This window comes from Bombina bombina, chromosome 2 (genome assembly GCF_027579735.1).
Source record: "Bombina bombina isolate aBomBom1 chromosome 2, aBomBom1.pri, whole genome shotgun sequence".
NCBI lineage: Eukaryota > Metazoa > Chordata > Amphibia > Anura > Bombinatoridae > Bombina > Bombina bombina.
In genome coordinates this window covers 555,247,257-555,262,881 of record NC_069500.1, presented here as the reverse complement: position 1 = coordinate 555,262,881, position 15,625 = coordinate 555,247,257, and the positions used below count along the sequence as shown (strand labels likewise).

General features: G+C 39.0%; 1 protein-coding gene across 1 annotated transcript in view; it reads right to left on the bottom strand.

Moving 5' to 3' along the window:
• Positions 1–9,981: 9,981 nt before the first annotated feature.
• The window catches only part of HSD17B3 (hydroxysteroid 17-beta dehydrogenase 3), a 319,986-nt gene continuing 314,342 nt past the window's right edge, over positions 9,982–15,625 (bottom strand). Inside the window, exons 9-11 of the mRNA XM_053699963.1 lie at positions 10,646–10,711; positions 10,140–10,289; positions 9,982–10,053 (exon numbers count right to left, since the gene is read on the bottom strand). Of these exons, the coding sequence (XP_053555938.1) occupies positions 9,982–10,053; positions 10,140–10,289; positions 10,646–10,711 (288 nt within the window). The remainder of the gene's footprint in view (positions 10,054–10,139; positions 10,290–10,645; positions 10,712–15,625) is intronic.

The following is a 15,625-nucleotide window of genomic DNA, read 5'->3' as shown; positions in this document are numbered from 1 at the left end:
GCTATCAGCCAATCGGATTGAAGTTCAATCCGATTGGCTGATTGGATCAGCCAATAGAATGCGAGGTAAATTCTATTGGCTGACCCAATCAGCCAATCAGATTACTCTAAAACCCACCCAATACTCCCTTAAAAAACCTAACACTACCCCATTGAAGATCACCCTACCTTGAGCCGTCTTCACCCAGCCGGGCACCAGTGGTCATCCGATCCGTCCAGAAGTCTTCATCCAATGGGCCAGAAGAGGACATCCAGACCGGCAGAAGTCTTCTTCCTATCCGGGCAGAAGAGGACATCCGGACCGGGAGAAGGCTTCATCCAAGCTGAATCTTCTATCTTCATCCATCCGACGAGGAACAACTCCATCTTGAAGACCTCCAGCGCGGAACATCCTTCTAGGCCGACGACTAATGACGAATGAATATTCCTTTAAATGACGTCATCTAAGATGGCGTCCCTCGAATTCCGATTGGCTGATAGGATTCTATCAGCCAATCGGAATTAAGGTAGGAAAAATCCGATTGGTTGATGCTATCAGCCAATCGGATTGAAGTTCAATCCGATTGGCTGATTGGATCAGCCAATAGAATTGACCTCGCATTCTATTGGCTGATCCAATCAGCCAATCGGCTTTTTCCTGCCTTGTTTCCGATTGGCTGATAGAATCTTATCAGCCAATCGGAATTCGAGAGACACCATCTTGGATTACGTCATTTAAAGGAATATTCATTTGTCATTAGTCGTCGACCTAGAAGGATGTTCTGCACCGAAGGTCTTCAAGATGGAGTCATTCCTCGTCGGATGGATGAAGATAGAAGATGCCGCTTGGATGAAGCCTTCTCCCGGTCTGGATGTCCTCTTCTGCCCATCGGATGAAGACTTCTAAATGGATCGGATGACCACTGGTGCCCGGCTGGGTGAAGACGGCTCAAGGTAGGGTGATCTTCAATGGGGTAGTGTTAGGTTTATTTAAGGGAGTATTGGGTGGGTTTTAGAGTAGGGGTGTGTGGGTGGTGGGTTGTAATGTTGGGGGGTATTGTATTCTTTTTTTTACAGGTAAAAGAGCTCATTACTTTGGGGCAATGCCCCGCAAAAAGCCCTTTTAAGGGCTATTTGAAATTTAGTATAGGGTAGGGCTTTTTATTATTTTGGGGGCTTTTTTATTTTATTAGGGGCCTTAGATTAGGTGTAATTAGTTTAAACTTCTTGTAAATTTTTTTATTTTCTGTAATTTATTGTTTATTTTTTTCGTAATTTAGTGTTTTGTTTTTTTCCGTAATTTAGTTTATTGAATTTAATTGTATTTAATTGTAGGTATTTTAGGTAATGTATTTAATTATAGAGTAGTGTTAGGTGTAATTGTAACTTAGGTTAGGATTTATTTTACAGGTATATTTGTATTTATTTTAGCTAGGTAGTTATTAAATATTTTAAAACGGCTAATCAGAAAGAAAAATTATTAGGACATATGTAAATATCCCAAAAAAGCACACAAAATATTATTTTGAAACAATCCAATTTATTTATTTAAATCTCCCACTTCACATTCAGTGATTAATCTGTTCCACCGGGCTGCGGTAGTTGGAGCAACCTCTTACAATTTAAAATAAAACTAAAGGTTTACATAAAGCTAACAAGATATCTAATTCCCTATGCATACGTATGCAAACTAAAGATGTTTCAAGCTATAGGATAACATATGTGAAGAAATATACACAATGTCTGAATATTAATATATTATCCTAAAATGTCAGGCTAACAGCATTACATACTGCAAATAAACACAATAACAGCTTAACAGTCCATGTTCCCACTGTAGATATAAATAATGGCTATTAAAAACCATATAGTGGTAATTCACAGAAGGTATCGGTAGGTGAGAGACCGCAACAGAACCTGCTGCACACAAGGTCAAAAACCGATACACAGTTTGTATGAATATAAGACAGTACTTATCTTTCCTCCTTCAAAGTTTAGTTGCGATGGGACTTTTTTCTTTACTGATCCGTGATTCCTCGGCGTGTGACGTAACCTCCAGTGCGGGTGGCCAGCTCGTCACTGCAACTCCAATTCGTTCCTAGTACCTGAATCTGTATCTATTGGTCCAGGAAAATACAAAGGAGAATAAGCCAATCGCACCTCTGTATATCCTTGTCAGGACGTCCAAGATAGATACCAAGCTGTATCCCTTTCAAAATGTGATACTCATGCTCAGCAAATGAAGGAGAGATTCCTTAAAAGGGGATACTCAAATAAATGTCTTAAGAAATCCCTTTGGAAGGCTAGAAAAATGTCAAGGGATGACTTACTATATGGAGATAGGACAAGAACTGAGGGAGATCAGATTAGATTTATCTCTAAGTATAATGATCAATGGGATAATATCAGGTTGGCTATGAAAAGGAACTGGCACATTCTCACTTTGGATGAGAAAGTGAGACATGCTATAGGAGACATACCCCAAATGGCAGCCAGAAAGGCACAAAGCCTGCGAGATAAGCTGGTAGAAAGTCAGTTTGTCAGAGGTCCCTCTGATGCGGACTGGCTACGAAAGGACAAGGGAATAAAGGGTAGCTACCCATGTGGGCACTGTGTTTACTGTGCCCACATGGATAGCACTAAACAATTCTCTGTGCAAGAAAATAAGGTTTTTGACATAAGATTCTTTTTTAATTGTAAGTCTGAGGGGGTGATTTATCTCCTGCGGTGCTTGTGCCCGGTCTTTTACGTTGGTAAAACCAAGAGGATGGTAAAGGACCGGGTACAAGAGCACAGAGATGACATCCTCCATTCTAGAGACACAAATGTTGCTAGACATTTCTGTGATAAGCACAATGGCAATGTGGATTCCCTAAAATTTATAATTATTGATAAAGGGATCACGAATGGACGAGGAGGCAACAATGATAAAGTCCTTTTACAGAAAGAAACTAAATGGATATATAGGCTGGGCACACGGTTACCAGTAGGCCTAAATGAAAAATTGGAATACATAAGCTTTCTATAAGAGAGCAAAATAAATCTGACAGGGTGCTTTCCATTTATTTTGGAGTAATTTTCTATGTGCAAGTAGAGCTAAGGTGTTACCTAGGAATGAAGGTTAAACTTAAAAATGTTTGCTCAATAACTAAGAATTATTATTCTTGCACAATTTAAAAATAAAAATGTAAAATAAATGTTTAAATCAATTTGAATGTAAATATCCCTTTAAGGGCTCCTGGCTATACACAGGATACAGCTCTCTAAACAAAAAGTAGGCGAGACTGTGTAGGAGAATCACCTGTGAATAATCAGGTATGCCATATAAAGAGGATGTCCGGTGTGGACTTAGAATGCCCTGACGAACCCCTGGGACACATGCTCTGGAGGGGGGTGAAACGTGCGTTGGCACTATGTGTATAGCACCTTGGAAAAAGTTAACAACTGTCTGAGGTCTTTGTGGTGACACATAAAAGCTGAAGTCTTATTCCAGCACTTAATTAAGCTTATACTGCTGTCTCTGAAAATATCCTAATTAACAGGACAAGTCTGTGAACTGTGAATCTGCGCTGAAACAATAGCGCATGGATGTTGTGCCTGTGAATTGATATTAAGAATCAACCTCGGAGCTTGAGGACAGCTAACAGAAGCGGTGCTTAACTACTAAAGTGTGCAAAGTACTTTTTTATGTCAGCAATACAGCTTGGTATCTATCTTGGACGTCCTGACAAGGATATACAGAGGTGTGATTGGCTTATTCTCCTTTGGATTTTCCTGGACCAATAGATACAGATTCAGGTACTAGGAACCAATTGGAGTTGCAGTGACGAGCTGGCCACCCCCACTGGGGGTTACGTCACACGCCGAGGAATCACGGATCAGTAAAGAAAAAAGTCCCATTGCAACTAAACTTTGAAGGAGGAAAGATAAGTACTGTCTTATATTCATACAAACTGTGTATCGGTTTTTGACCTTGTGTGCAGCAGGTTCTGTTGCGGTCTCTCACCTACCGATACCTTCTGTGAATTACCACTATATGGTTTTTAATAGCCATTATTTATATCTACAGTGGGAACATGGACTGTTAAGCTGTTATTGTGTTTATTTGCAGTATGTAATGCTGTTAGCCTGACATTTTAGGATAATATATTAATATTCAGACATTGTGTATATTTCTTCACATATGTTATCCTATAGCTTGAAACATATTTAGTTTGCATACTTATGCATAGGGAATTAGATATCTTGTTAGCTTTATGTAAACCTTTAGTTTTATTTTAAATTGTAAGAGGTTGCTCCAACTACCGCAGCCCAGTGGAACAGATTAATCACTGAATGTGAAGTGGGAGATTTAAATAAAGAAATTGGATTGTTTCAAAATAATATTTTGTGTGCTTTCTTTTTCCCTTGCTTTTTTGGGATATTTACATATGTCCTAATAATTTTTCCTTCTGATTTGCCGTTTTAAATTATCATTCAAGGGTAGCACCGAATACTAATAAACAGCAATATTTTCTACTCTCTCTGACTTTAAACTTTTTTAGTTATTAAATAGTTAATAACTATTTAATAACTATTGTACCTAGTTAAAATAAATACAAACTTGCTATAAAATAAAAATAAATCCTAAAATAGCTACAATGTAACTATTAGTTATATTGTAGCTATATTAGGGTTTATTTTATAGGTAAGTATTTAGTTTTAATTAGGAATAATTTATTTAATTATAGTAATTTTATTTAGATTTATTAAAAATAGATTTAAGTTAGGGGGGTGTTAGGGTTAGACTAAGGTTTAGGGGTTAATACATTTAATATAGTAGCGGCGACGTTGGGGGTGGCAGATTAGGGGTTAATAAATGTAAGTAGGTGTCGGCGATGTTAGGGCAGGCAGATTAGGGGTTAATAAAAATTAACTAGTGTTTGCGAGGCGGGAGTGCGGCGGTTTAGGGGTTAATACATTTATTAAAGTTGTGGCGATGTCCGGTCCGCAGATTATGGGTTAATAAGTGTAGTTAGGTTGCGGCGACATTGGGGGACAGCAGATTAGGGGTTAATAAATATAATGTAGGTGGCAGCGATGTTAGGGGCAGCAGATTAGGGGTTCATAAGTATAATGTAGGTGGCGGCGATGTCCGGTCGGCAGATTAGGGGTTTAAAAAATGTATTATGGTGTTTGCGATGTGGGGGGCCTCAGTTTAGGGGTTAATAGGTAGTTTATGGATGTTAGTGTACTTTTTTGCACTTTAGTTAAGAGTTTTATGTTCCGGTGTTAGCCCATAAAACTCTTAACTACTGACTTTTAAATGCGATAGAAGTCTTGATAGGAGAGGGTCTACCGCTCACTTCTTCCAAGACTTGTAATACCAGCGTTAGGCAAATCCCATATAAAAGATAGGATACGCAATTGACGTAAGGGGATTTGCGGTAGCCTCGAGTCGCAGAAGAAAAGTGAGAGGCGAGCCTCTACCTGTCAGACTCGTAATACCAGCGTTAGATAAAAAGCAGCGTTGGGACCTCTCAACGCTGCTTTTTTAGGCTAACGCAAAACTCGTAATCTAGGCGTTTGAGACTAATGAGACTTTTCCAGAAGTCACCAATTAACCTTTAAATTATTGTTTCAGGCCCCTTCCATCCACCCACTGCATGCTGTTGTCATCATATAATTGGCATCTTCCTTGACAAAAAGATAATCAGAACTCCATATTTTGTCTTGTAAATATCCTTTTTTGACATAACTGTAGTCTACCTCATTACTTGTCAGGTCAATGTAAACAAATACTGAGTGTCTGTCTGTGTGGGTGTCTGTGTCTGAGTTGTGTGTTTGTGTGTTTCTTTACATGTCTGCTAGAGTGTCTATATGTGAATCCTTATGTGTGAGTGTGTTTCAGTGTATTAGTGTGTCTGTGTGTTTCTGTGTTTGTGTGTTACTACCTTTACAACATTTCCAAGTTTGACTACACTTAAGAATAAAGTGCATACACGTTTTAGTCACTTGGTCAAAAATTGCACATGTCAAAGGGGGGGGGGGGTGACGTCTGATCAATGGTTAAGTAAGATCCTAGTGGCGACCCTGGATGCGATACTGAAGGTGACAAATGTGAGGCTTACATCCAAGTCAAAAGGTAATCTCTATATGCTAATCCTTTTTAATCTGTCTACTACCTTTGACTGTTTTGGCCACCTTCTTCAGCATTTCCTAACATATCATTCTTTGGCCCATACTTTGCCCCTCTCCCACAAAGGGTTAGATTATGAGTGGTGCACTAACAGTTGTGAGCAAGCGATATTGGGTTTATCGCAGCTGGTTGTGCGCATTGGAAGTAGCATATTACAAGTTGAAAGTAAACAAATTCGCTCAAGAACTCTACAACCTCAGAACTCTGGTTATTTGTTTTGCTCAAATAAAAAGTTATAAGGGCTCAAAGATATGAGGTCTCAAGTATTAGAAAAAAATGACTGCAAAGGGCTTTAACATAGAGATACATACATGTATGTTGTATTTATGTATTTGTATGTGTATGTATGTATTTACAGACATATATGTACATATAAACACACATACAGTATATATATATATATATATATATATATATATACATATACATTGGAGGGAGCCTAAAGTAAAAACACATTGCACGGGAGTTGTAATCTCTGCAAAGGTGTACTGTAAATATTTCACATTCCAATGTTCTTCACATAGCGGAATATGTTCTAAGCCATTTCGAATAGCTAATCCTATATGTATATATTTGTATATACAGTATCTATACCTATATATAATCATCTATATTTATAGGTATAGATAAATATTTTGCCAAAAAAACATCATATATATATATATATATATATATATATATAAATAAGTATTTATGAATAAATAGAACATATTCTGCTATGTAAAAGGACATTGGAATGTGAAATATTAATACTTCATGTCGGTTAGTGTACTTGAGGAAATGTGATCGGGTTTGCGTGACTTATTCGGTGTTAGGCTTTTTTCCCACTTTTCGCTCTCCATTAAGTGTATGGGAGAATACGTTGTTTCAATATTGTAACTTTTTGCACGCGTTGAGCAAAAGCTTTTTACTTTCAACTTGTATTACACATAGTAGCGGGAGCAGGAGCAATAAATAGCGCTCCATTTGTAAACTAGCCTTACGTCTACATGACCACCATAGATTGGATTTCCATATACTCTATATCCTGAACACATGAAAATCTACCTCTTAATGCCACTATTTGGCCACCAAATATGATCATTAGTGATGTCGCGAACTGTTCGCCGGAGAACAGTTCCCGGCGAACATAGCTTGTTCGCGTTCGCCGGTGCGGGCGAACATATGCAATGTTCGATCCGCCCCCTATGTGTCATCATTGAGGAAACTTTGACCCTGTATCTCACAGCCTTCTGACTCATTTGAGCCAATCAGCAGCAGACACTCCCTCACAGACCCTCCCAGCTCCTTGGCAGCAGCCATTTTAGATTCAATACGATCTTGCTTTCTTAGTGAGAGGAGCTTTAGTGTTGCTGCTGCTGACATTATAGCGAAATAGATAGCTAGGCTAGTGTATTTAGTGTCCACTACAGTCCTGAAGGACTCATCTAATCTCTGCTGTAAGGACAGCACCCCAAAAAGCCCTTTTTAGGGCTATAATTTCAGTCATTTTTTTATTTTTTTATTTGTAATTTTATTTGCATTTGCCTGGCTGTCAGCCTGTGTGTGAGGCTCACAGCATATACTGTGATTAGTGCCACCACTGCTATCTGCTTAACATTAGTGTAAATTTAACCAACAAAACTTTTAAATCATTTTGCTAGTGTAATCTAATTTCATTTTCTATCAGGCCTGTGTCTCAGGCTCACACAGCATATACTGTGGTTAATTGCTCTGTGCCAGCCACCACTCATATCTGCTTAACATTAGTGTAAATTTAAACAACAAAACTTTTAAATCATTTTGCTAGTGTAATCTAATTTCATTTTCTATCAGGCCTGTCTGTCAGGCTTACACAGCATATACTGTGGTTAATTGCTGTGCCAGCCACCACTCATATCTGCTTAACATTATTGTAAATTTAAAAAAAAAACCTTTTAAATCATTTTGCTAGTGTAATCTAATTTCGTTTTCCATCAGGCCTGTGTGTCAGGCCCACATCATATAGTGTGATTAATAGCTCTTTTTTCCACCACTTATATCTGGTGTAACATTAGTGTAAATATTTTTTAAAAAAATGTTTTACATCAGTCCTCTTCTAGTGTTATTTAATTATAGTTGCCAGGCCAGCCTGGCTGCCATTAGTGCAAGCTTGTGTGTCAGGCTGCCAGCATATACTGTGCCTACTTCCATCCTCAGTGCCAGTCCACCACTCCTATCTGGTGTAACATTAGTTTAAATTTTGTAAAAAAAAACTTTTACATCAGTCTTCTAGTGTTATTTAATTTTATTTGCCAGGCCAGCCTGCCACTAGTGCCAGCCTGTGTGTCAGGCTGCCAGCACATACTGTGCGTACTTCTATCCTGAGTGCCATAACTCCTATCTGTTGTAACATTAGTGTAACTTTTTTAAAAAAAAACTTTTACATCAGTCTGCTATTGTTATTTAATTGCAGTTGCCTGTCTGCCAGCGTGCGTGCCAGGCCCACTTGCCAACTAGTGCCACCAATCATATTTGTTATAACAGTATTGTAAATATTTAAAATAAAAACTTTTTTGACTGAAAAACATCAGTCATCTAGTGTAATCTAATTGCAGTTGCCTTCCTCCCAGCGTGTGTGCCAGGCCCACATGCCAACTAGTGCCACCAATAATATTTGTTATAACAGTAGTGTAAATATTTTAAAAATATATTTTTTGACTGTGAAACATCAGTCTGCTAGTGTAATTTAATTGAAGTTGCCTTCAATGTATCTATCTATCAAATCTATCTATCTCGTGTTTGTGCAAATGGACTGTTTGCAGTTGTTTGCGGTGCGTTACACGGGGAGTTTGGTCTGTCACTGTGAAGCGGGCGTAACCCTTACACTACCTGATCGATACAACATCATACCTGATGTTTTAAAGCACGTTATTCCTAACAATTTAGGAATGTTAGGTGATTTAGGCCCTTTATGGGTTAAAACCAGACTCTGCATCAACTATGTAATTTTCCGTGGGAGTTTTGCCATGGATCCCCCTCTGGCATGCCACAGTCCAGGTGTTAGTCCCCTTGAAACAACGTTTCCATCACTATTGTGGCCAGAAAGAGCCCTTGTGGGTTTTAAAGTTCGCCTGCCTATTGAAGTCAATGGCGGTTCGCCCGGTTTGCCGGTACGCAAACATTTGCGGAAGTTCGAGTCCGCCGTTCGCGAACCTAAATTTTTAGGTTCGCGACATCACTAATGATCATATAAGAAAAAGTTAACTTTTTGGCAGACTTTGGCTTTCTCACTTATGATTTACAAATTATTTAGATGCAACTACTGCAATCCTAAGACAATTTTTTAATTCATTTTTTCTGCAGTGTAGAGTATACCCTGCACCCTCCAAGATCACCTTTTCTGCATTGTAGGGTCTCCTCTACCCCCTCCAGCTGTTATTTGTCCGTAGCGCCACTCTCTTTAGCAATTGTAGATCTGCCTTCATAAAGTAAGGGATCATGATCAGTGCCCTCTTACTATATGAAGGCAAATGCCTTTTGCAGTCTTTGCTGTCTAAGCTGACAGCAGGGACTGCAGCATGCACCACAGTGTTGGGCTTAGGTTCTACATCAACTTAATACAATGGGCAAAATACTGTGTGACATAGTACCTACATCCATTTGGCGCAAGGGATTAATCCTAAACAATCTTTTATTATCTAAATCCTCAAAATTTCTAAAACTGAACTTCACCTCTTTCCTCTAGAATACACTAATGTCACTCCTCAAATTTTGTCATATCCTGATATTTCAATGTAGCACTAAAATTCACCACCTCCTCAGATTCATTTAAGATACCAACTCATTCATCTTATTCAACCTTGATCACTGCTGCTTTGCTCTCATTTCCTTGTACCCAACCATCTGTCCCCTCTGCAATTTATCATGCTCCTTAGACTATTACAATAACCTTATATCAAAGCTCTGTATATTATATTGGCACTTAATAAAAATACAATAATCAAATGATAATTTGTATTTACCAAAACTTCATGTGCAAGGCATCCATATGTCTCATCTCCATTGGTAACATAATTAAGTGACTGCCTTACAAAGTCACCTGGAGATTTTGTTATGATATTTGTACTTGCATTTCTTGTCATTGGTGTTGAAATACCATATGGAGTAACTGCCTGTGGAGAAATAGTTATTAAATGAAAAGTAGAGGCACAGATTCATATACAGGTACTTTGCTTAGACTATATTATTTATTTTAGAAAAGTAGCACATATTTTTTCTGCATTTTTCATTCAATAACATTTTCAAATAAGGGACAACATTAAATGAAGCTGATATTAATAGCAACAGCGAAATAAGATAAACTCTTTCATTAGCAAATGCAGTTCTGTGAGTCTAATAAAGAGTTGCATTGTTGCATTAGTAATGGGGGGGGGGGAAGGACAGCAGGAGATTTAGAATACCGTTGACTTTACAGGCTTACTAGTCAGTTACACACATGTTTATTAAAATGCATAAAGATTGGATTTACCTGTATGATAATTCCTTTTGACTTATATTCAGCTTGAAGTGCTTTGGAAAATGTGGTAATGAATGCCTAAAGTGAGGAATTAAAGTGTCAATTGAAATATTCATAAAATATAGTAATTTTATAAAACCATCCCCTTAGAACCAAATATTTGGCTATTTCATGAATTTCCTCACTCTACGCCACTAGAGCACAAGAAATGACTCAATGTTATATGTAATGCTGCAATGTACACAATAGTCAAAAAATGGAAATCAAATGAGATACCTACTGTCGCTGAATGGTTAGATACATGCACTACCATGTTAAACCTAGAGGAATAATATTAGCTCAAAACCAGACGCAGTACAATAGACCAAAATATTATGTTTTATTGGTAATCATACAATGCATCAAAATTTCAAAAACCCTTAAATATAGAGAATTATGTCACTATAGTGTGATTTGTAACAAAAGGTGGGAAATAACATACCTACATTACTACATCTATAATATCTAATAGACTTTATTTAAGTGGAATTGTATTCTTATACTTGTACTTACTTTATCCATAGTCTGTGATCAGGGTCTCTTCTTAAAAGCATAAGACTTAAGCAACTTATGTTTTCAAATCCATGTTTTGCAAATTTATCATGGTCCGGATGGGCAAGGTTAACAGCTAATGAACCTTTCACTCTGGGATCTCAACTTGCTGGCTGCATAAGCTGCCTTCTTTTTATCATTGCACAAGAAGATGATATTCCCTAGCTGGGGCCATTGAGGCCGAATCCACTTCCACATTTATCATTGCACAAGTTTTTACATGTGCTGCCTCTCCCCCTGCTCTTGCACAACCAATTGAGCAAGAGCAGAGCATGTCAATCATTCTAGGCTCTACAGCTGCTTTTGCAGATTGATAAATGGAGCCTTCTTCTGTATGCATTTTAATATACAACACTGCAAAAGAGATTACTATGGCCTCATATACTAAGTACGGTGCAGAAAAGGTTCCTGACTTGGGCCATGTCCACCCGGCTTAGCATTGATGGACATCAGACACTATATGGTTAATTACACACTTACTTACCAATCGCACAAGAGAATGGCCTATCAATCACCCAGAACGAACAAGCTAGGGGTGATTTATATCTGCCAACTCAGAGGTGACAGAGAGGGTAAGAAGCAGTGGTCTGGTGATTACTGCTTCTTACATTGCGTAAAGCATGTTTGCATGTGTGAGCCTCCCCTACAAGGGCTCAAAAGCAGCTTGCGATGCTTAGTACATTGAGCCCTAAATATCAAGCTCGTACAAGTGGTAGAGCACATTGTTCAAGTCCTTTTTCAGATTAATATCTTTTATTATTTTAATAATCACGCTTAAAAGCTTAGTCTGAAAGCTCCAAAACTTAAAAAAGAGATCCATCCCATTTTTGTGCATGTTTTTAAGACTAGCAATTTTTTTGTGAAAATCATGAGTATAGACATATTGCTAGTAAATACATTTAACCTGTATCTATGGACTAAACATCTCCTTTATGTTATTCTGTAAATGTAAACCTAGTGTCCAGATAGCACCATAGATAGATTCTATGTTGATATTTCTAGGTTCATATCACACTCGAGGCATATTTTTTTTTTTCTTTTTTAAACAGTCATGTATTGGACCTTGTTTCTAGTTCTCAATAACCTTATGGCTGCAACATATTGATCTTATGTAAGTGCACCTGGGTCATATACATTTTTTAAGTTGCATTTGCATACAGTGGGGCGGATTTAACATGTTGCAAATGCAGCTGTTTCCCCGCAGGCCTTCAGGCTCACCGGAAACATAAGTTAAGAAGCAGGGGACCGCTGCTCCTTAACTCATCCACGACCTCTGAGGTCTCTCAGATATGATCAGAATGATTGACACCCCCTTCAGGGGGCGACATTGCACAAGCATTTCACCAGAAATGCTTATGCAATGTTAAATGCCAACAGCGTATGCTGTCAGCATTTAGTGATGTTGGGTGGACATGTCCAGGAAACCAGGAAATTCACTGTTTGTTTGCATTTTTGAGTAAGAATTGACAAACTTTTAATGGCATGAATTAATTTGGTTGGCTGAAACTTGGTTTTAGTTGTCATGTAAATCAAATCACTTTATATTTTGAACTGTGAAATTAGTTTAGTATTTAAAAAGCTATTAAAAACTGTCAAAATGCACTGATAAGAGGCAGCCATCAATGGCTTGAAAATTAGCATATGACCCTACCTAGGTTTAACTTTTAACAAAGAATACCAAGAGAACAAATACATTTTGATGATAAGGATAAATAGGAAAGTTGTTTAAAATTGCATGCCCTATCTGAATTGTGAAAGTTTCATTTTGACTAGACTGTCCTATGTTTGCATGTATTCCAAGATGATTTGGGATAATACTATTATGTTGCACATGTGTAATACATTTTGAACTGATCACAGATGCAATTGTAGATATATGTACAGTATATGTAAATACATGGCTAGATTCATTAATAGTTTATATATCCATAGAGGGAAGGATTCTTATTATTATCAGTTATTTGTAGAGTGACAATAGATTCTACAGCAGTATAAACATAAGAATAATATGCAAAGGTAACATTTATAAGAGACAAATGTGAAGAGAGCCCTGCCAAGATTTGCACTGTCGGAAATTACCTCTCATATTAAACAGCTGGGCTTATAGTCTTACATGCTAAGGGGCTTCAAGGGGATGACAAAGGAGGAGGAGAGGAAAGGTTAGTGTATGTTGTATACATCTTTGAACAGTAGAGTCTTTAAGGAACACTTGAAACTATGAAAACTAGGGGAGAGTGACTGTTGGAAGGAGAGCAAACTGAGGAAAAAGGTATGTCACACTGAAATCCTAAGGAACCGCCAGAGCATCTATCAGGGCAACCTGCTGATCTCTTTACCTTAAAAAAACAAGTAAAACATACCTTGGAAGCTTGGTGGACTGCCATCTGATCCAACTCCAGCACCCATCATTTGAGGGTTAACCTGGAGAACACCCCTGGGAGGAGTGCCCCCTCCCAGGAAAGAAATGTCTGACTGCCAAAGACGTACGCTCCTAGTATCCACTGGAGATCAACGTCACCTCTATCATGGCTAAGGAGCTCCAGGTTCCTCCCAGGTGATTGATGAACTAGAACCTGATAAACCTGGCTAAAGACAACTGAGTCCAAGCCATCAGAGCATTGTAGATTGCTCTCAACTTCAAGATGGTTAAGGGAAGAGCTGACTCCTCCTGAATACATAGTCCCCAGCCCAACAGGCTGGCATCCATGGTTACTATTACCCAGGAAGATCTTTGGAAGCATTTGCCCTGAGACAGAAGCTCCTGAGAAAACCACCACGGGAGAAAATCCCTTGTAGACAGATCTAGATCTATCCTCCGAGACAGATCCACATGATCCATGTTCCACTGTCTGAGAATGCATAAAAACAGAATAACTAAATGGAATCGGGCAAAGGGAATGAAGTTCAATAAAGCAACCATCAGACCAATTACCTCCATACATTGAGCCACTGAAGACCGAACAGTAGACTGCATTGAGAGGCAAGAGGAAAGAATCTTTGATTTTCTGACCTCTGACAGAAAATTTTCAGAAATAGGGAAACTATTATGGTCCCTAAGAAAACTACCCCTGTAACTGGAACAAGGGAATTCACTTTCAGATTCACTTCCCAAACGTGGGAACGAAGAAAATACAATAAGATTTGGGGGGGCGGAGCCAGCAGCTGAGGCAGACAGACGCATGTTTCATGAGCTCTTAGACCATGGCTCAATAAAGTAGTTTTTTTTGCAAAAAAGACTGTTAATTATACATACGGAGCATCAGCAACTTGTACATAACTAAAGTCTGTGCTGCAACTGTGACTAACTTAAAAGTGTACCAACTTTATTTGAGGAAACCCTTGTGATACGTGTTAAGAGATTTCTAGGCCTACTTTTGTTGGGCCGATTTACTTATATTATGGACAAAGCTTGAAACCATAAACGTATTGGGCAATTGTCTGAGCTGATCATGGAGGAGTTACGGGAGCTTCTTTGTAAGATTGATCAACAGCTGAGCGATAACTTTTGGGAACTCTCAACTCTCATCAACCATTCCTTCGGTAGTGAAGGTAGTGTGGAGCTTAAGATGGCGGAGGAGGAGGTCGCTACTTTGCAGGGCAGAAAACCGCTAATCGACACAAGTCTAAACGCCCACACAGATTGTAAGCGTGAGTATTACTTGATCCAACCTCGAAGGCATGAGGGGGCCTCGGTTCCCATACTGGTTAAGGAGAACTCAAGAGGTTTTAGCTGCCTGAGTGGAGCCGATGCTGCCGCTCTGCGGTATTGCTCATTATCAGACTGCTCAATTAACACCACGAAAATGCAGGCCAAAAATGAGCAACTAACGGAATACAGGTACGCCTGCCCCCGGACTCTACTCAAGTTATGGAAGGTGAAAAGCAACAGAGAGGACCTGCGGAGGTACCTTCCCCCTCCCTTTCATTGCAACATTGAGGCTCCAGATGGAGACTAACGTGTTCCTTATTTGTAATAATAGGAGAGGCTCCACCACCTTATCGCTACTTATGGCCGGAGAGAGGTGACAGTGGCTATCACAGGGGAAATGGACGATTTCTTGGGGGGTGACCGGAATGTCAGCGACCTCTCTGCACAAATGTTCACTACATCTCTCCCCAACATGGGCCGCAAAGGAGACGCAAGATGGGACACAGCGAAGCTTCAGAGAGTGCTCCCCAGGAGGCCGTTTGTTGATCCGATACCAGATGCGGAGGTAATCTTGGTCATGACCCCGTCTGCAACTACTGCTAGAGCTGATACTGGCAAGAGCCAGCCACGGTTCACAGAGAGAGCTCATCAAGTTCTCCTAAAAGACATTTCTTATCTACGTGATATATTGCCCGTAGGCACAGGATAAAGACTAGGACTTGATGATACACTCAGAAGGGTTCAGTTATTGC